Below are 21,616 nucleotides of genomic sequence, written 5' to 3'. Positions count from 1 at the left end.
GGAGGCGAGGTGACAGCAGAGGAAGGGCAAGAAGGCAGGCCACCAGAGTTCTGAGGCGGACGCCGCTTAGACCCAGGCTCTAATCCTGTCATTGACCAGCTGAAGGAGCCATCTGCCCCTCAGACCTCTCTTTGTCCATCTGTAAAATGGGTTTACACCATCTACCCTCGAGAATTGCTGGGGAGATTCAGTAAAGTGGGTGTCACTCAGCACTGGGTACAGGTAGGAGCTGCCCTGCACGGGGGTGGGGGGTGGGGGGTGGGGGGGAGAGGCAGGAGGGTCCCAGGCCCCTCTGCAGGGCTGACTGGGATCACTGACCTCCTGGTCTGCGGTCTCATGGCCCCCAGAAGAGGGACTGAGAGGTTCTGTGGAGAGGGCATCACCCCCACGGGGATGGGGGACCACAACACATCGCCCCGAAGAGAAGGGCCTGGCTATCCGCCGCCCAGAATCGTAGCCAGAGGCTCCCTCTGCCTCCTGAGATGCCAGACTCGGCCAGTGCCCAGAGTCTGAGGCCAGGAGCCCTCGGCCTTAGCGGGCTGGGCGCCGGGCCCAGACCTCCCGCGGGCCGCTGGCCTCCTGGTGCAGACAAATCCCTGAGGGCACAGCTGCCCCAGGCCGCGCAGGGTGCTCGTGGGACATGCGGGGCATCTCTAGGAGCGCGGGCCAGGCTGGGGTTCGGAGCTGCTGTCGGGGAGCCTGTGGGGGGGCGTGGGGTCAGAATGTGGAGCAGGCAAGGGGGACACCCAAGAGGGGTGCGCGCCTGGCAGGAAGCACCCTTATGCCGGACCCCTTCATAGCCGGCTGAAGGCCAGGTAACCACGGCAACGAGGACCAGGAGGAGCGTCTGTGTGGTGATGGCAACAGTGGAGCAGCTGAATGGTGCCCGTGGGACCAGGATGGGGAAGGTCAGGAGTTTCCCAGGCAGGAAATTCCAAGTCGTTTTGGTCTCCTGCCTGTCCTATTCTCTGTCTGCATCGGTGCCCGCCTTTAAAAATGCACTCACTATGAAACACTTCCCACGTGTAAAAGCATAGCTGAGGATATAACAAGCGCTCACGTAGCTGCCACTTGGCTTAGAGGTAAAACATGGAAGCCCCCAGCGTCCCTCCTCTGATCCCGAAGACTCTTGCTTCCCAGACATAACCCCCATCTGAATGTACCGTTTGACATTTGCATGATTTACATCCTACTTTTGCTATATACTCTGTATCCATGCATAGTGCACATTGTGTATGTTTTAAAACATCATCTCTTACAAAGGAACCCTGGTGATGGTGGAAACCTCGCTCTTTATCTGTGCTGTTTGATACAGTAGCCACTGACTGTACGGTTATCAGGCCTCACAATGTGGCTAGTGTGACTAAGGGATTGCACTTTTTATTTTAATAAATTTCAGTTTAAATAGCCACACGTGACTAGCAGTTACTGCATTGGACAGCACGAACTTGATCCCTCTAAAAGTGGTCCTTCCTGCCTCCCATCTTTCCTTCCTTTTTACCTTCCCTCCCTCCGTCTGTCCCTCCCTCCCTCTCTCCCTTCCTTCCTTCCAAGATTTCTTGACTCCAAGGCACCTGGAGCTACCCTGCTCATTTTCCCTGCTGAACAACATTCCACCGCACGAATACAGCCACCTACTTATTCATTTTCCTACTTGTGGACATTCGCTGATACAAATGCTGTTGTGACAATCCTTTTTGTGCATATCTGCCTGTCTTTCCTAACGTCTTCATTTCCGGCGGCCCTGAGCCCGGGTTGTCTGTAACCTCCTGCCTGCCTGCCTGGCCCCAGCCTCTGTCCCTCCACACAGAACTCTTCTTCAGGCGCCCCCCAGCCCGCCCAGCCTGGCTGGTGACTCTCGAACCACTGTCACCCCGTGTCATTCCTTCTCAGGGACCCAGTGGCTCCCATTCCTGTCACATCTGATGTCAACTCCTCTGCTTGGACCTCAGGCCCCACAACCTGGCCATTTGGCCCTACCCCCTGAGTCCATGTTTGCCAATCTCCTCCTGGTCCTCTGCACACATCATGCTGTTCCTACCTCTGTGCCTTCATTTTCCAGGTAAAGCACTCATCCCCTCGTTCTGGAATGTCTACCTTCCTGCCCCTCCTCCACGTAGTACATTAGTATTTTTGTGGGTCCCGCTCAGTTCTCTTTTCTCTGGAGTGGCTGTCACTCTGCAGCATTTGTCCCAGAACCGCTCGTGAAGGGCCTGCCCTCGAGGAGCTGACAGCCTGGCTCACGCTGGCCACTCCGGTCCTCCCGGTGCCCAGCTCTCCGCATCCCCCTGCAGCTCAGCACGAATGAAGATTTGGGCCAGGAGAGGTGTGGGTGAGGTCAGCCATGCCTCTGACCTGAGGAGCCCTGTGTCTGCAGTCAGATGGGCACTGCCAGCCTCTGCCTCCACGGCTCACCTCTTCTGGGCTCCCACTGGTGCCCCCACCCTGTGGGGTCGGCACGCTCTTTACTGTTTCTGTTAGGTCTGCATTCTGACTTCAGGCAGGGGGGGACCGTTCTTCAGGTGAATGGGCACATCTGTTCCAATTCATTTTGTATTGATATGGTTAATTTCTCAATGTCTATTCTTTCTTTAAAATTCCATTATTGTTTGAGAAAGAAAGACAGGGACATCAATCTGTTCCCGTATGTGCCCTGACTGGGAATTGAACCGGCAACCTCTGCACTGTAGGATGATGCTCTAACCAGCTGAGCCATCCAGCCAGGGCGATGTCTAGTTCTTAAAATGCACCTTCCACTTGTTCCCCATGTCTCCTCAACAAGATTATTAAACCTCAATGAGCGGGGACCACATTCCTTTCTGCAACCGTGAGGGCCTAAAGCTGAGCATCAGGACAGACGCCTAACACACGCGCACACACACACACACACACACACAGCCCTTGGTGTTGCCCGGCTGCGGACCTGAGATGTCTGGAGGCCGGCAGGGGGCAGAGCTGCTGGGCACTGGGGGTTGGGCAGGGGTGCGAGTGCCTGGGACCAGGAGGTATTCCTGGACCAAGACAGGCCGGTCCATGGCCTCAAGTACACAGTCGGCTGCACATCTCTGTCGTTTCATCCTCAGGTAGGAAGGCATCTGTGAGGGTGGATGGCGCATGTGGCTGCCTCTGTCCCTGAGAGCTGCCTGGGGAGCTGGAGGGCAGGAAAGGAGCAGAGGGCCTCCGACAGGCCTCCAGAAGGAGCTCAGCTGAAAAGGTTGACTACCCCTGCTCTAGGGCCTCTGCCTCAGGTGCTAAGAAGAGCTCAGTTGCTGAGCAATGGAGCAACGTCCTGGATGGGGAGAGCATCACCCCCTAGTGGGCTTGCCGGGTAGGTCTCAGCTCCCCACCCCGCACCAAGCTGACCCAGCGTTTACTGCTTTTCTTCCTTCTGTCTGGCTTGGCTTTAAGAAACAAGGGCAAAGCCTGACCAGGCGGTGGCGCAGTGGATAGAGCGTCGGACTGGGATGCAGAGGACCCAGGTTTGAGACCCCAAGGTCACCAGCTTGAGCATGAGCTCATCTGGTTTGAGCAAAAAGCCCACCGACTTGAACCCAAGGTCGCTGGCTCCAGCAAGGGGTTATTCGGTCTGCTGAAGGCCCGCGGTCAAGGCACATATGAGAAAGCAATCAATGAACAACTAAGGTGTTGCAACGCGCAATGAAAAACTAATGATTGATGCTTCTCATCTCTCTCCGTTCCTCTCTGTCTATCCCTGTCTGTCCCTCTCTCTGACTCACTCTCTGTCTCTGTAAAAAATAAATAAAATAAAATAAAACATTAAAAAAAAAAAAAGAAACAAGGGCAAAGCTCATTCTTTTCAGCTGACCTGTGGTGGCGTAGTGGGTAAAAGCGTCGACCTGGAACACTGAGGTCGCTGGTTCAAAACCCCAGGCTTGCCTGGTCAAGGCACATATGGGAGTTGATGCTTCTTGCTCCTCCCTCCCTTCTCTCTCTGTCTCTCTCTCTCTGTCTCTTTCTCTCTCTGTGTCTCCTCTCTCTCAAAAAAAATGAATAAATAAAATGTAAAAAATAAATAAATTGTAAAAAAAAAGAAAAGAAAGAAAGAAATAACAAGAAACTGAATAAATACGGCTTAAAAATAAATTAATAGAAAGGAAAGCTTTGAGGTAATCACGGTAAATGAAAAGAAAGGGCAAGTATTAAAAAGAGAGAAGATACCAGTCATAAAGATTAAGAAGATGAAACAAAGAAATAATTTTAGAAATAAATATAGAATCTGAAACAAAAAATTCAACACATGCAGAAATAAGTATTCATAAAGAAATACAAAAGGCCTTGGCTGGTTGGCTCAGTGGTAGAGTGTCAGCCCAGCTTGTGGATGTCCTGGGTTCGATTCCCAGTCAGGGCACACAGGAGAAGTGACCATGTGCTTCTTCACCCCTTCCCCTCTCTCTTTTCTCTCTTCTTCTCCTGCAGCCATGGCACGAATGGTTTAAGCAGGTTGGCCCCGGATGCTGAGGATGGCACCATGGGCTCACCTCAGAGGCTTAAATGGCTCAGATGCTAAGCAACGAAGCAGTGGCCCCAGATGGGCAAAGCATCACCCGGTAGGGGGCTTGCCGGGTGGATCCCGGGTCGGGGTGCATGTGGGAGTCTTGTTTCTCTGCCTCCTCACCTCTCACTTAATAATAATAATTAAAAAAATCTAATACATCTTTGTGAAAATGAAGACTGGAATTGCAACTCAAAAGAGCATGCATACCTTGTGCCAGGAAAAACTGATGAAGAACAAAGAGAGATAATTCTTCAGGCATATAGATGATTTCTTTTAAGAAATATATATATATATATATATTTTTTTTTTTACTTTTCTGAAGTTGGAAACGGGGATGCAGTCAGACAGATTCCCGCATGTGCCCGACCAGGATCCACCCAGCATGCCCACCAGGGGGCGATGCTCTGCCCATCTGGGGCGTGGCTCTGCCTCAATAAGAGCCATTCTAGTGCCTGAGGCAGAGGCCATGGAGCCATCCTCAGCGCCCGGGCAAACTTTGCTCCAATGGAGCCTTGGCTGCAGGAGGGGAAGAGAGAGACAGAGAGGAAGGAGAGGGGGAGGGGTGGAGAAGCAGATGGGCGCTTCTCCTGTGTGCCCTGGCTGGGAATCGAACCTAGGACTTCCACACGCCAGGCCGACGCTCTACCACTGAGCCAACCGGCCAGGGCCAAGAAATAAATTTTTACAAAAGAGAATCCCCTTCATTTTAACAGGAAATGTCAGGCGGGCCTGTCTCATCCCGACTAACGGTCAGAGCTGCCAAATGAGAATGGAGGAATGCCTCCGAGGCTCTGAGCAAAAGGAAGCGTGATGCAAGACTGTTTTACTCGGTCTCGTCGGCAGCCAAGCACAAGGAGCACAGAAACACTCTCGGACACAGAACGCACAGCGTCCGTGCACCATCCCGGAAGGACCTGGTGACGAAATTCAGCCACCGGAGAGTTTAAGTCCAACCTGAGGAGAAGCAACGGCAGAAGTGCCGGTGGGGAGTCACAAGTCATCTTCAATATAAAACAAAGAGAATTAGGGTTTAGTCACAAGTCATCTTCAATATAAAACGAAGGTTCGTGACCGCGAGAGTTAGGGTTTAGTCACAAGTCATCTTCAATATAAAACAAAGAGAATTAGGGTTTAGTCACAAGTCATCTTCAATATAAAACGAAGGTCCGTGACCGCGAGAATTAGGGTTTCAGGGAGGAAGCGCAGAGGCGCTGATAACATCACTAGAGGTATAATTAATACAAATTGGGAGGTAGAGGAAGAGATGAGGGAGGAGAAAGAAAGAGCAATTTCCTCATCTTCAGAGCCTCGAACCATGTCGCCTGAAAAGGAAACCTTAATAGAACAAACAAGTCTAGTTCCTTAATGTTTCTCACAATAAAACAAACAAACAAAATATTTTACTTACTGATGTTAGAGAGAGAGGGAGGAAGAGAGAGAGAGAGAGAAAACCCCCCACCTATTTGTTGTTTAGGTATGCATTCATTAGTGGATCCTTGTATGTGCCCTGACTGGGGATCAAACCCACAATCTTGGAACACTGGGATGACTCTGTAACCAACTGAGCTACCCAGCCAGGGCTGTTTCTCACCTTCAAGTTCAGAGAGATCTTTTAGGAACTAGTGTTTCTTTTTCTAATGTTAGATTCACATAAAATTGACTTAGTACTTTTATTCTTTAAAGTAGCATGACCGGCCTCATTGTAATCAAAGCATTTCTGTCCAGCCTTCTAGCTAGAAATCTCCTAGGGACTCCTCGAATGCCGTCCACGTAGTGTCAGCAGCTGTCTCTGGGTGTACGTTTTCCTAAGATTACCCCAACTGTCTTCAATGCTTATAAGAAGAATGCATCACTTTTACCAAAATAAGTCATTCTTCTGAAAATAAATTAAGATTGGTGAAATATCTGTCTTCAACATGGTATCTAGGGGCTTGTCAGTTTGATTTATTAAGACAGAATAAAGGACATGGGTCATGTTGGAGGAATGTGCCCTAATAAACTGGAATTCAAGCTGAGGAAAAACCACATAGTAAGGTCCAAAAATATCATGGGATAGGAATGATAACTTCTAATTAAAAACCCGGATGCAGCCCGATGTATAGATAAAACACAATCCCAATCAAACTGCATCCAGCAAGCTATTTTGTGAATATCAATAAATATCCTGAAGTGTGTATGGAGAGGCCAGGGACCCAGAGTAACCAGGATGTGACTGACAGAGGACAAAGTGGGAAGACTGGCCCCATCCGACTTCCAGACTCCAGATCAACAGAACAGGACGGAGAGCCCAGAAGCAGATCTGCAGACATGGAGGCGACTGATCTTTGACAAAACAGCAAAGACAACACGGTGGAGCAAAGACTGTTTTCCCCCAGCAAATGGTGATGAAACCATTGGACATCCACATGCAAAATTTTTTTGTTTTTGTTTTTTAATTAAAAGAAGGACCAGCCTGGTTGTTTCCAGGAATTACAGTTGAGGTGGGGCACAGCAGACAGGAAGCCAAGGTGAGAAGCGGAAGGAGGCTGGGGGGCTGGCCAGGCCCCGTCCTGCAGGCAAGGAGCAGAGAGGCACTCAGGCCCGCCCCGCGAGAGCGGTGCCCCTGCTTCAGAGAGGTCCCCGCGCAGCTGTGTGGGCGGTGGCCGTGGGCTGCGGGACCTGCAGGGGACGTGTTAGGCAACACTGGCCCTCTAGGACTGAAGCAGCAGTGGTACTGGGGACGAAACAGGAAACTTCCAGAGCAGGGGTCCCCAAACTACGGCCCACGGGCCGCATGCGGCCCCCTGAGGCCACTTATCTGGTCCCCGCCGCACTTCTGGAAGGGGCACCTCTTTCATTGGTGGTCAGTGAGAGGAGCATAGTTCCCATTGAAATACTGGTCAGTTTGTTGATTTAAACTTACTTGTATGGCCCTGGCCAGTTGGCTCAGCGGTAGAGCGTCGGCCTAGCGTGCGGAGGACCCGGGTTCGATTCCCGGCCAGGACACATAAGAGAAGCGCCCATTTGCTTCTCCACCCCTCCGCCGCACCTTCCTCTCTGTCTCTCTCTTCCCCTCCCGCAGCCAAGGCTCCATTGGAGCAAAGTTGGCCCGGGCGCTGGGGATGGCTCTGTGGCCTCTGCCCCAGGCGCTAGAGTGGCTCTGGTCGCAACATGGCGACGCCCAGGATGGGCAGAGCATCGCCCCCTGGTGGGCAGAGCATCGCCCCATGGTGGGCGTGCCGGGTGGATCCCGGTCGGGCGCATGCGGGAGTCTGTCTGACTGTCTCTCCCTGTTTCCAGCTTCAGAAAAATGCAAAAAATAAAAAATAAAAAATAAATAAATAAATAAATAAACTTACTTGTTCTTTATTTTAAATATTGTATTTGTTCCCATTTTGTTTTTTTACTTTAAAATAAGATATGTGCAGTGTGCGTAGGGATTTGTTCATAGTTTTTTTTATAGTCTGGCCCTCCAATGGTCTGAGGGACAGTGAACTGGCCCCCTGTGTAAAAAGTTTGGGGACCCCTGCTCCAGAGCTTGGTCCGGACCAGACACAGAGAGGAAAGACAGGAGCCCCCCGAGGCTGCCCCAGCCAATGTGGACACGGTGAATGAAGGTGCGCTCCACGGTGAAAACGGTGGACACTTGCACTTGGTGGCCGTGAGCTCCCGACACTTGCACTTGGTGAACGTGAGCTCCCGACACTTGCAGTTACAGGATTAGGGTTCTAGCGAGACATGGGGGTGAGGCATGTGGCTGGAGGTGCCCTGCCATGGGGGAGGTAACGCAGAGCTGAGGTCTCCCAGACGGAGAAAGAAGGCCCGTGGGCAGACCAGTGCGGGGACCCAGCGTTTCCGGGACAGGCAGAAGGTCCTACAAAGCAGGCAGAGGTGGGCAAGGGGGGTTCAGAAAGGGACTAGTGCCTGACCTGTGGTGGTGGTGGCACAGTGGGTGAAGCATCAACCTGGAATGCCAGGGTCACTGGCTCAAAACCCCGGGCTTGCCTGGTCAGGGCACATATGAGCAACAACTACTACGAGTTGATGCTTCCCGCTCCTCCCCCACTTTTCTCTCTCTCTCTCTCCTCTAAAATCAATATATAAAAAATAAGGGGGGAGGGGGTCAGTGGTGAGTCTCACAGATGCCAAGGAAGGGAGATGGTTTCCACAAGTGTCAAGTGCTATAGAGGGGCCGAAAAAGACGAACAGGTGGCTTTCACCTTTATTTATTTATTTGTTTATTAGTTAAGATTCTATTATTGATTTTAGAGAGGAGAAAGAGAAAGAGGGAGGGAGAAAGGCAGGGGGGAGGAGTGGGAAGCATCAACCCGCAGTTGCTTGTTGTATGTGCCTGGACCAGGCAAGCCTGGGGTTTTGAACCGGTGACCTCAGCGTTCCAGGTTGCCGGTTTATCCACAGGGCCACCGCAGGCCGGGAGGCTTTTACCTTTATACATGGACAAGTGTCCTAAGACTTCTTGACTTATGATCCAAATAATCACAATTTCTCATAGGATGCAATTTCTCATCAAGAGAACATTTGAATAAATAATGGTATATCCGCACCAGGGGATGCTAGCCATCAGAAGAAATGGACTGGAGCTACACCAGCTGACCTGAACTCTGTGAGGCACCGAGTAAGAACAGCAAGTGTCTGTGGTATGGTCCCACTTCTGGTGAAGCAATGACAAAACCTTTTGATGTCAGAATGGAGAGTGTGGAGGGAAATGGAAAGATAGAGGCAGAGTGTGGCTGTGCGTCCATCACCTTAGCCGGTGGGGGAGGGGGCGGGGTGGGGTCCTAGGGGGACAGGGGGGAGGTACAGCAAGTATTGAAGGAAAAGAAACAGGACACTAAACACTGTAAGAAATGACTGTATTCATGCATTTATATAAAACTAGGTAGAAAATGACAAAAAACTATGCATACACAAAGATGCCTTAGCTCAAATCTGCACTGAGTCGTTGGTGAGGTCCTGATCGGTGGCAATGGGGATGAGCCAGCCAGGGGCCCGGCTGTCCCGCGAGCGAGCACCCAGGACGCCCACGGGTGAGGTGACACCGAGGGCATCTGGGCTGTGCAGCCAGCGGCTGAGAAGGGCACCAGGCCCTCATGCATCCCGGGCAAAGTGCGGGGCACAGGAAGGCACTGACAGAGGACTGAGATGTGACAATCCGGGAACAGCAGAGCGGAAGCCATGGTGGGCAGGGGCCCGGAACGGGGATAAAAGAAGCGTCTGGGAGCGTGGGGGACACAAAGCTGGGTGAGACCCTTAGAGAGGACCCGCATCAGGTGGGACAGGTGACAGGCACGTCCACAGAGGAGCCCCGAAGGCCTGCCTCGTGAATAGGATTGTGGCGAGAAGTCTCCTGAGGTATATCCGGGGGAAGAGAAAACTAGCAATTAAAGAATGACACCGAGTTTAGGGAAGTTATCAACCAACAAACACTTTTAATGGCAAAAAGTAAAAACTTTAGTCACATAAAACTTGAATTTACATACATTCTTTTCATGGTGGAAGTCTTTACAAGTTTGTAATATATTAAGGTCAACCTTCTGCACTGAACATGTATGAAGAGCTCAGATCATTCGGAGACCGGGGGTTGGGACAGGTGTCCGCCCCCCTCTGCTCGCCGCTCCGCCCAGGCCCAGCACCCCCGCAGCTGTCCACGCTGACACCCCAGTCCTCTCCCCCAGCCTGCTGCTGACCTGCCCACAGGCGGCGGGGAGGGGAGAGCCCACAGACGGCACTGTTCTGAGGGTGCAACTAGAGAAAGCAATTTGGAGGGGAAGCGCCTACGATGAGACACAGACATGGGGTTCTCTCTGGGAACGCCAGGGGCTGGGGTTTGAAGGCGGGGACACTGCGGAGATGTGAGCTGGGGTGACTTCACAGAATGACCTCATCTACCCCCCAGAGCTGTGAGGAGCAGCGAGGCAAACTGAGCTTGGCACAAAGCAGGTGTCCCGACTCCCCGATTTCTGTTAGAAACTGAAAACTGAACTGGTTTCCCCTATGCACTGCCCAGGCCTGGCCGCTGGGGCTCACTCCTGGCCCGAGGCCAGCTGCCCGAGTGACGGAGGCACGCACCGAGCACAGGAGGGCGGTCTCTGGGCAGCCCCACCGCGTCTGGACCGTTCCAGGCCTCGGCTTGGAGTTAGGTAACATTCCTTCTCTCCACTCCTCTGAAAAGGCCGAGACGCTCGCACCTCCAGAGAAAGGAAAAGGACAGGTGCGATCGCTCTAACGCTTCAATGATTCAGGGCAGGGAAACCAGATACAAAGGGACCTGGACAACAGACACGCCGGCTGGGAGGCTCCCCAACGAGGCCAGCACTAGACGCCACACCGTGTCCAGCATGGGCAGCCTTGGACATGGCGCCCGAGAGGGGGCACCTGCCCATCACCTCTGAGGTGCTTTAGAGGAAGCGGCTGCCGCTGTGGGGAGGCTGGGGGTGAGGCGGCCGGGGACACGCCTGCCGATGGTGACCCAGCACATTCCCTGGGCCTCCCGTTTTTCACTGGCTACAGGGCTGCCTCCATGAGTGCCGCGCCCTCCTGGCCTCGTGACCCCTACGCGCACGCACGCCGGTGCTTACTACATCACAGCAAACCAATGGCGCTCCCTCCCGTCAACCACTTAGCTTGACCGGTTGCTACGGAAAGTTCATGAGTGCGTGTGGAACCTTGAACTCAGGAGAGCTTCTCCTCCACTGTTAGAACTCGAAAGCCTACAAGACCCCCGTGTTTAATAACTGGTTCAAAGGTGGACCAGATCGCCTCTGTCCACGCCACCCGCATGCAGCTTTCCCCTCCCCCCCAACACGTGGCTTCTCCTGCCCGGCAAGGGCTCCATCGAAGTGCGCATGGGCTGTGGGTTTTCAGTGTTCTCTACGGAAGCCACCGGTTAATGAGCAAACTCATCCCGACTGCATTAAAATGACCGAGGCCATCACCTGCGGCTAAGGAACTTTTTAGTTAAAATAATTGTTCCCACACTGAGCCCTATGCTGGATTTTGGAAGAAAGGAACAGAAAACTGAGAAATGAAAAACAAGTGATGTAAACTCCAAGGGGACCCACAACTGGAATTGGGCAGAGTCCCTCTTCTGGTCACACATCTGGAAACGTGGAGTGATGGGAAAACGGCTGGACCCGGTTGTGTTCCAGCCACACTCACTCTTGAGAGTTTTCAAATGGGGAGGGGAAAAGTGCAAGACTTTTCATACAAGTCATCTGGGTCGAGTCTCTCTTCCTCCATGACTGTCCAAAACAGTTTTAAAAACAAACCTCAAAGAGTCCCTGACTTGCTGACCCTGTCCTTAGCTTTTCCTACCCCAGTGGGGGCTCACCGGAGTCAGTAAACCCCCCTGATCTGAGCACCACGCTGTGCAGAGGCAGGACAACACACTGCAGAACCAGCCACCGCCGCCAGCACTGACAGCCCCAAGCCCCGGCTTCTCCCCTGGAAGATGAGGATCTAATACCTACTTTCCAGGACTGAGTCGAGATGAAAAGGGACTATGGGCTCCACAAATATTACTATCCCTTTCTCTTAAAAAAATGAGCCCAAGTCGGCCTATTTCATAGACTGTTTTATATATGGCCAAATAGATCCTGTTTTCATAAGCCATTTTTATACTACTCTCTCCCCTCCCTAAAAAAAATGACAGTGGGAAAAGGACAAGCCCCGCCTCTTTTCAAAGCCAGAACAGGGGGATGTCTGTTTAATACTCCACTCCTGAGACCTCAGGCCGTCTGGACATCCGTGCTTCACCCTGGTGCCAAGGCAGCCTTTCTCCCCCGAGCGCTGATGTCTGGGGAGACACGCTGTGCTCCGGGAATCTGTAAGGACCGTGAACCCGACCCGTGGGTAGAGGTCACATGTCACCTCTTAGTAAACACCCAACTGGCCCTGGACGGTTGGCTCAGTGGTAGAGCATCGGCCTGGTGTGCAGGAGTCCCACGTTCGATTCCCGGCCAGGGCACACAGGAGAAGCGCCCATCTGCTTCTCCATCCCTCCCCCTCTCCTTCCTCTCTGTCTCTCACTTCCCCTCCCGCAGCCAAGGCTCCATTGGAGCAAAGTTGGCCTGGGCGCTGAGGATGGCTCCATGGCCTCTGCCTCAGGTGCTAGAATGGCTCTGGATGCAACAGAGCGACGCCCCAGATGCGCAGAGCATCGCCTCCTGGTGGGCGTGCCGGGTGGATCCCGGTCGGGCGCATGCAGGAGTCTGACTGACTGCCTCCCCGTTTCCAACTTCAGAAAAATACAAAAAAAAAAAACCCAAAAAAACCCAAACCAACAACAAAAAAACAAAACAAAAAAAACACCCAACAAACGCATGAGCAAGTCTCTCTTCCTAGAGCCCCGTGGTTTTGTTCATTGTGGTGGTGGAGGTGGGAGTTGGTTGGGTGGTCCCACCATCCCCCCCGACATCTGCGTCCGTCCTCGTTAGATGTTAGACGACCCTCTTTGCCACCGTGGGTCCTGCGGGGGCCTTCTACTGCTCCCGGGGGAGCTGAGTGAGGTGAGCAGGGGAAGCCCTGCAGCACCCCCCACAAAGCCTCTGGCCACCAGCACGGGGCTGGCTGGCCGCTGGGCCATTCCTGTAGGGAGATTCGTCTCACCAGAACTACCAGGAGAAGACGGCAAACTATCTCTGTGCATTCAGTGACAGAGAGCAGAAGACCCTCTCTGGAGAATTCCTCCTCTCCCATACACTGACATTCCGTTCTGAACCGGACCGGTTTCAGCTAGACTAGTAGGTGCACACCGCCCAGCCCTCTGCAGCAGCAGCAGCCGCCGCGCCAGCCTCAGCCGACCGGCGGCCCTTCAGGGGCTGCCAGACCTCCCCGGAGCACCGACACCTGCAGGCTCCTCAGTTTCCAGCTGAAGCGGGCATTCTTTGAACGTGTTCAAGTGTGAGGAGCGGGAGAGAAATGGGGAAGGACCGAGGGGAGTTCACAAGAATGAAACCGAGCTCTCAATCATTAAAACAGCTGCTTTGCGCTTAAGGAATCCTCTCTTTTCTTAACCGAACGGGCCTGATTTAGGAAAAGTGAGTGGCCTCTGAAGAGCTGGTTTACACATCCTCCTTCCTCCCCGCCCGCGGCAGGGTCGGGACGTGGCAGAGGCCCGAGAAGCTTGCGCAAAGCTGGCCTCCACGTGAGCCCTCTGATTTAAAACCTCTTACAACATAACGGCTAGCGAGCATGACTTTTCTGTGTACAAAGTTTTGTTTTTCCTGTATTAATCAACACAAGACGCTGATTCTCTGACGGAGAAACTCCCTCCGGTCCAGTTCATCTTGGTCTCGTTCAGGCCTGCAGAGGCGGCTCTGGGCTTTCTGCCCGAGCTCTGTGAGCCCCGCTTGTCCTTTACAAGCCCACACACAGGGGGTTCAAGTGCCCAGGGACCCCCAGGGAGAAGAGGGCCTGGGGCAGCTGCGGGGTCGGAGAGGAAGAGGACCCACAAGGGGTCACACCCACTTCCCTCCCCACCGACAGCCCCTGGTCGTAACTGACGCTTCCGGGACCCACTCAGTCCTGCTGTTCAAGCCGGGCCACGGTGTGCCGTGCTTTCACCTTGGTGATGGCGTGAGCAGAGGCCAGGCACCTGGCAGTATCAATAAAGGGAAAAAAGGAAACAAAAAAGAAGATCCGGAACACCATTTGATTAATACTCATGAGGAAATCACTAAATTAGGGGAATGAAGAGCTTAGTGAATTATCCAGTCAGAATACAACTTTACATCGTTACAGAACACACAAGCTCTACCTTGTTTGCAGCACAAAGACAGACCATTCTAAGACAGACGATCACATGGTGGCACACCCAGCTGGCAAAGGCTCGGGGCCTGGAGCTCCTTCCCTAACCACATTACAACATCAACCTGACACATCTGTAAAACATCTTCATGCACAGAGTCAGACCGCAGCGCAAGCCCGGGGGGCGCGCTCCCAGGCCGGCCTCTAACCCATCCTCCTCTGAGGACACTTGGTAAGAAGAGCACACGGCCCACCGCACAGGCCTCGGGCCGCCACGGGAGGGGACCGGGTGCCCGAGGCCCAGACCAGCCAGGTGGCCCATGGAGAAGGGAAGGGGCGGAGCACAGTGGAAGCAAAGAACCAAAAGACAAACGGGGAGAATTATCACTTTAGGAGCAGCCACTTCAATCGTCCTCAGACCCCAGCCTGGCATCATCGAGACTCCGCGAGCCCTGGGTGGCGGGGAAGAGTTTGCTTCTTGAGTGGAGAGGTCATCTAGTCTACTTCTCAGTGGGTCTGGGTTCCAGTCCGTCAGGGAAACGGCGATGACGCAGTTGGTGGCTCTCCTTCAGAGACGCAGGGCAGTGTGGCCAGGAAGACAGCACACACAGGTCCCCCGGCTGGAGGACGGCTGCAGTCAGAACCAGCTGGCTGCCTTCTCGGCGGCCATGCCAGCAGAGGGGGACCATGCCATGCACAGGAGGGAAGGCCCCGCCCTGCCCCCGCCTGAAGGCGGCCTCCGGCTGCAGCGCCCGACCACCTGGCGGAGCCCGGCCCGTCCTGGCTTCGGCTCCCACACAGTCGGCTCCCACAGGCATGCACAGGGCAGGGGCTGAGTGGCCAGCCCCTGGGAAGTGGTTTCACTGTTTATGTCTTTATTTCTTCCGTTCAGTCCGGTCTTCAGCTCTCAGAGCTGCTCCTCTCTACGGTTCTGTTCCCTACTGTCCTGAGGTGGTCGCATCGCAGATGACCACAGGCTGGACCCCGTTGGCTAAAATGTAGACCTTCCAGTGGTCGGCACCAGCATAGCCTGGAAGGGAAACAGCAACAGGAAAGCATGTGAATGTCGGGGACTGGGCACACCTGTGGGCGCGAGCAAGGCAGGTCTGCTGAAGTCGCCCTCGGGCACACCGCAAAGTCGGGCAAATCTTGTTCTGAAGGCCTTTTAGCTCTTTCTGGCATAAATATTCCTGGTTACAGTCTTCTCCGTTACCTGGTACCCACCAGGAGCCACTTTGAACCAAAGTGCTCCACCACCCCTCACCTGGGTAACTGCGAACTGCAACTAAGCTGCTTTCCAAACGCAGGATGCTCTACATCAGTGGCTTTCTTCTTCTTTTTTTAAATTAAATCTGAGCCAGGGAGGCAGACAGACTCTCACATGTATCCCAACTGGGATCAACCCATCAAGCCCCCTACCAGGTGATGCTCTGCCCTCTAGGGCCATTGCTCTGTTGCTCGGCAACCGAGCTATTTTAGCATCCGAGGTGAGGTCTTGGTGCTATCCTCTGTGCCCAACTTGCTCAAATGAACCATGGCTGGGGGGGGGGGGCAGAGAGAGAGAGAGAAGGGGGAGGGGCAGGGAAGCAGATGGTCACTTCTCCTGGGTGCCCTGACCAAGAATTAAACCCAGGATGACTTCCACACACTAGGCTGACACTCTACTGCTGTGCCAATGGGCCAGGGCCTAGATCAATGCCTTTCAACCTTTTTACACTTGGGGACTGGTGAAAATAGAATTATTTTGAGGACCACTAAGGCAGAAATCACCCTAAGCATAAGCAAATTCGACTAAGATCACTGGGTCTATAACCTGCATACAACATTAGGGTGTAATGTTTTTGTGGACCGGCATAAAATTTCTGGCGAACTGGTGCGTGGACTGCGGTTGTCAACACTGCTCTAGATGACCTGGTGTTGGGCAGCAATTCTCAGACTAAGCTCATCTTTCTCAGCAAGAAGACAGGCTGGGTTCTGAGGGGCAGTGGGACCCCTATCCAATTTTCTGAGGTTATCTACAACATGGCCTCGTCACAAAGCATCTGGATTGACCCAAACCACTGTTTTCTAAACTGGGTTCTGCAAACAGCATTCTACAAGACAGTCCAAGGAAAATGGGTTCCATGACCAAGAAATTTGAGAAACACTAGGCCCCTCCAAGGCTTTTTGGAGCCTCTGTATACTATAATGCACAAGGTTTGACAAGACAGGCATTTCCCAAAGTCAAATGCCCCGAGGGAGCCCTTTTGGCCAGTGGCCTTTCCAAGGCGGTCCTGTTCCCAAGCCTGGAGTCGTGAATGATCTGGAGAACTGTCTAGGAAACAATGGTCTGCATCACTGGAGTGCACTAGAAAGGTAAGCTTAAAACCTCTTAACACTTCTGTGGTCTCTGATGAGAAATGTCCCCAAGCACGATGCACCCAACTCGTCTTTAAACAGAGAACACTGCAGGGAGTTTAGCCTCTCCCTGGTGACGATTAGGGAAAGGTCACCATGATTAGTGACGGTGCCATCCCCACAGAAGTGCGGCACGCCGGCACCTGACCTTTATGTCATTCTCGAAATGCCCCTTTATCACAGGCACCTTGTCCCCTTCCACTCACAGGACAATGCTTATTTTGTCAAAAAACACAGAACTTGCTTGTCACACTGCCATTCTTCGGGGTCCCTGAGGTGCTCGAGACGTCACCTGTCCCACAAGCAGCGAACTGCCCCCCGCACAGCCGGGCCTGCTTCCCTGTCCTCTGTGGCCAGCACTCGGCCCCTGCCCCCTGCACAGCCGGGCCTGCTTCCCTGTCCTCTGCGGCCAGCACTCGGCCACTACTCCCGCACAGCCGGCCTGCTTCCCTGTCCTCTGCGGCCAGCACTCGGCCACTACTCCCGCACAGCCGGCCTGCTTCCCTGTCCTCTGCGGCCAGCACTCGGCCCTGCCCACTGCACAGCCGGGCCTGCTTCCCTGTCCTCTGCGGCCAGCACTCGGCCCTGCCCCCTGCACAGCCGGGCCTGCTTCCCTGTCCTCTGCGGCCAGCACTCGGCCCTGCTCACTGCACAGCCGGGCCTGCTTCCCTGTTCTCTGCGGCCAGCACTCGGCCCTGCTCACTGCACAGCCAGCCTGCTTCCCTGTCCTCTGCGGCCAGCACTCGGCCCTGCTCACTGCACAGCCGGCCTGCTTCCCTGTCCTCTGCGGCCAGCACTCGGCCCTGCCCCCTGCACAGCCAGCCTGCTTCCCTGTCCTCTGCGGCCAGCACTCGGCCCTGCTCACTGCACAGCCGGGCCTGCTTCCCTGTCCTCTGAGGCCAGCACTCGGCCACTACTCCCGCACAGCCGGGCCTGCTTCCCTGTCCTCTGCGGCCAGCACTCGGCCCTGCCCCCTGCACAGCCGGGCCTGCTTCCCTGTCCTCTGCGGCCAGCACTCGGCCCTGCTCACTGCACAGCCAGGCCTGCTTCCCTGTCCTCTGCGGCCAGCACTCGGCCCTGCCCCCTGCACAGCCGGGCCTGCTTCCCTGTCCTCTGCGGCCAGCACTCGGCCCTGCCCCCTGCACAGCCGGGCCTGCTTCCCTGTCCTCTGCGGCCAGCACTCGGCCCCTGCCCCCCGCACAGCCGGGCCTGCTTCCCTGTCCTCTGTGGCCAGCACTCGGCCCCTGCCCCACTGCACAGCCGGCCTGCTTCCCTGTCCTCTGCGGCCAGCACTCGGCCCCTGCCCCCCGCACAGCCGGGCCTGCTTCCCTGTCCTCTGTGGCCAGCACTCGGCCCCTGCCCCACTGCACAGCCGGCCTGCTTCCCTGTCCTCTGCGGCCAGCACTCGGCCCCTGCCCCCCGCACAGCCGGGCCTGCTTCCCTGTCCTCTGTGGCCAGCACTCGGCCCCTGCCCCACTGCACAGCCGGCCTGCTTCCCTGTCCTCTGCGGCCAGCACTCGGCCACTACTCCCGCACAGCCGGCCTGCTTCCCTGTCCTCTGCGGCCAGCACTCGGCCCTGCCCCCTGCACAGCCGGGCCTGCTTCCCTGTCCTCTGCGGCCAGCACTCGGCCCTGCCCCCTGCACAGCCGGGCCTGCTTCCCTGTCCTCTGCGGCCAGCACTCGGCCCTGCCCCCTGCACAGCCGGGCCTGCTTCCCTGTCCTCTGCGGCCAGCACTCGGCCCCTGCCCCCCGCACAGCCGGGCCTGCTTCCCTGTCCTCTGCGGCCAGCACTCGGCCCCGCTCACTGCCCACTGCTGCCCCTGTCCTTCTCCCAGACGTGCCTCTTCTTGTTCCCTTCTGTCTCCTGCCCTTCGCCACAGTCCCGTCGCGTGGCTGGGCGTGCGTGGGCACTGCTGAGCCCAGGGCCTGTCTCCTGCTGGTCCGCAGCCCGGCCCGGCCCGGCTGGCACCCCGCCCTAGACTGGAGGCTGTTCTGGGCTATCCCCACTGGAGCGTGATGCTCAGACCTGCTCTGATCACTGCCTGTCACCGGTTTCTTCTTTTCCCTTAGTTCTAACACTGGAATTCTACGTGCCCGTGGGAGCTGGAAACCTGGAATTTGGGTAAGCAAGGCGTTCCTGTAGTTGTCGGAAGGGAACACAGGGACTTTTACATGCGCCACAACACACTCCCAACCCAAATGTCACACAGGCTCCTGCCACAGTCACGCTCAGGGGAGGGCACTCCATGACAGGAAACCAGGTTCAGAACAATTTCCACACAAGAATCTTTTCTGCAGTAATGCCCAAGGGCCAGGCCAGCTGTGCTCCATTATCACTCCATGCTGAATCTGTGCGTTTTGATTTTTTTCATTCCTAACAAATAAAAGTTATGTGACTTGGATTAAACCTCCGGCAGTCTGCAGTCTCACCCTTCCTCAGAAAGAGGCGACACCCCTGGGGACTGGGATACCCGAATTAGGGGACTAGAAGACATCGGCTGGGAAAGCGCCCCCTCCCCCAGGCTCTGCGAGGCAGAAGAAATGAGAAGGGCCATCGTGATGCTTGCTGGTTTATCTGTGTCTGCCGAGAAAATGGGACAAACTGACAGCTGCTGACTTAAACCTGCCTCTCCGGAGCAGACTTTAGAATACAATGCACAGAACAAGTCGTTGCTGGGAACCCCTGGAGCCGGGGGTGAGCCAGGGCTGCAAGGCTGTGACTTAGCCGTGGGACCCATAAGGAAGGTCGTACTTCCTTGTGTGGCTGCGGCCCTTACAGGCTGCGGGCATTGTTATCAGCAAAATGGGCAGAGAAAGGGGTTTTTAGAACTGCACCTCCCCTGCTGAACTGTTAAACAAGACACTTAAGACTGGGTGCTTCGTTTAATCCACGGTGGGGCCTTGGGACGGCCACCTCTCCTCTCTGGGTCGCAATCTGCTCACCCACAAAAGAAAGGACTGCTCTAAGTATTCCCCATAACCCTCTCTAACTCAGACACACGTCCTAAACGTAGACACGACAGGACATTCCCCTCTTTCACATTTCGTCATTAGCCGTTCCAGCTAAGCATCAACATCAACCCTGTTAACAAAAAATGCTATTTTTTGTTTTGTATTCTTCCGAAGCTGAAAACGGGAGGCAGTCAGACAGACTCCCGCATGCGCCCAACCGGGATCCACCTGGCATGCCCACCAGGGGGCGATGCTCTGCCCATCTAGGGCATCGCTCTGTTGCGACCAGAGCCATTCTAGCACCTGAGGCAGAGGTCACAGAGCCATCCTCAGCGCCCGGGCAAACTTTTCTCCAATGGAGCCTTGGCTGCGGGAGGGGAAGAGAGAGACAGAGAGGAAGGAGAGGGGGAGGGGCGGAGAAGCAGATGGGCGCCTCTCCTGTACGCCCTGGCCAGGAATCGAACCCGGGACTCCTGCACGCCAGGCTGACGCTCTACCACTGAGCCAACCAGCCAGGGCCAGAAAATGCTATTTTTGAGTTAAAAACTAAGTATTTTTTGAGTTAAATACACTGCTCACAAAAATTAGGGGATCAGGAACTGTGCAGATACTCCAGAACTTTCAGCCTTTTGTCTGGTGCATTTTCACCAATGAAACAAAAGTTGGTTTTGCATCTCATTTGTATAATTGAACAACTTTCTTTGACTTGTCATTTGCTTTTCTGATGTTCTTGTTTAAAAATAATCTAATGGTTCTTTTTTTTAATAGCTTCATATTCATTTTAAAACATCCCCTCATTTTTGTGAGCAGGGTGTTTTTGAGTTGACGAGATCCTGCGGCTGCTGTCCCCGCGTGGGCCCCACCTACCGACATCCCCGGGCTCCAGCGGCATCACCACCGAGTGGCAGTGTCGTCGGCACTGGAAGGGCGGGATGAGCTGCAGCATGGCCTCGCCGCTGCCCAGGGTAAACAGGTCGTGCATCCTGTACGTCTGGAGGAAGAAACGGGGGAGAAAAGGAAGGAGAAGGAATCAAGGTAAAACCAGGGGTGTGGGAGATGAATGCACAAAAATCCACACATGTGTTGGTCTGAGTTTCTTAGCAGTCTAAGCAAAAAGAAAAACAGAGCCAGTAACCCAACTCCCAGTTATGTCCAAGAGATTAAAGCAAACTAGTTTCTTCAAAGCAGGGCATCTCCCAATACTGAGACCAGGGCAGAAGTCTCTTCTAATGGCCTCTAATGAGACACTGTGATTTCGTGGGTGACCATCCTCAAATACAGCCCTACAGTAGAAAAGGCACAAACTTCTTAATTCACAACTGTTTTAGCCGCAGCTTCAAAGTAGGCCAAAGGCATGATCTAACTGCAATTTAGATCAGGCTTTTTCACAAAAGCCTAGTGAAGACCAATACATGTTGGTCTAAGAAGATAGTTGTCTGAGGGTCTGGTTTGAGCCAGACTTTTAAACTCATCGATAGATGTCCACAGATCCTTTATGCAATGTTTCACAGAACAGTCTTTCTTACTGCCAGGGTTTGGATGAAACTTGAATAGAGGCAAGTTCAAATTTACACTTTCTGGCAAGAACCAAGTAAGCAGATATGTCGTGTTACTGACTCAAAGTGAATGACAGTAAGGCTGGCCTCTGATTCTGAAAGCTGAGGGGACAACCAGGACCTGCATCTGCAGAGGCCAAAACTGCGCTTCTGAGGGACAGACCTGAAGGGCAGCCCGCTGTGTGCAGGCCTGGCTGGGGACCCCAGGGTGGGCTGGGGCGCAGGGCGGGATGAACGGAGAGGCTGGTCTTGCTCAGGCTGCTCTTCCCACCTAGGCAGTGAGAAGGAACCCCTCGGGCTCCCCTCCCAGCCCCCGCGCGTCCAGGAAGCCCTTTATGCCCACGTAACACAGGGATCCGAAGTCGGGCTCCTTGGGCCACAACGGCTTTTCTCTGCGCCCTGGGGGCCTCCAGAGTCTTAGGTTTTGGCCCCATCTTCTCCTGTCCC

The 21,616-nt window shown here is 54.3% G+C and overlaps 1 protein-coding gene across 3 annotated transcripts in view; it reads right to left on the bottom strand.

Annotated features, from left to right (window-relative positions):
- Window positions 1-12,877: 12,877 nt before the first annotated feature.
- C1H6orf89 (chromosome 1 C6orf89 homolog) overlaps window positions 12,878-21,616 on the bottom strand; it is a 42,043-nt gene continuing 33,304 nt past the window's right edge. For all 3 annotated transcript variants that reach the window (XM_066238259.1, XM_066238165.1, XM_066238344.1), the window contains 2 exons: window positions 20,481-20,604; window positions 12,878-15,293 (listed from right to left, as the gene is read on the bottom strand). In XM_066238259.1, the coding sequence (XP_066094356.1) occupies window positions 15,202-15,293; window positions 20,481-20,604 (216 nt within the window). In that variant the 3' untranslated portion in view covers window positions 12,878-15,201. The remainder of the gene's footprint in view (window positions 15,294-20,480; window positions 20,605-21,616) is intronic.

The sequence above is a fragment of the Saccopteryx bilineata genome, chromosome 1 (genome assembly GCF_036850765.1).
Source record: "Saccopteryx bilineata isolate mSacBil1 chromosome 1, mSacBil1_pri_phased_curated, whole genome shotgun sequence".
NCBI lineage: Eukaryota > Metazoa > Chordata > Mammalia > Chiroptera > Emballonuridae > Saccopteryx > Saccopteryx bilineata.
This window is presented reverse-complemented; position numbering and strand designations above follow the sequence as displayed.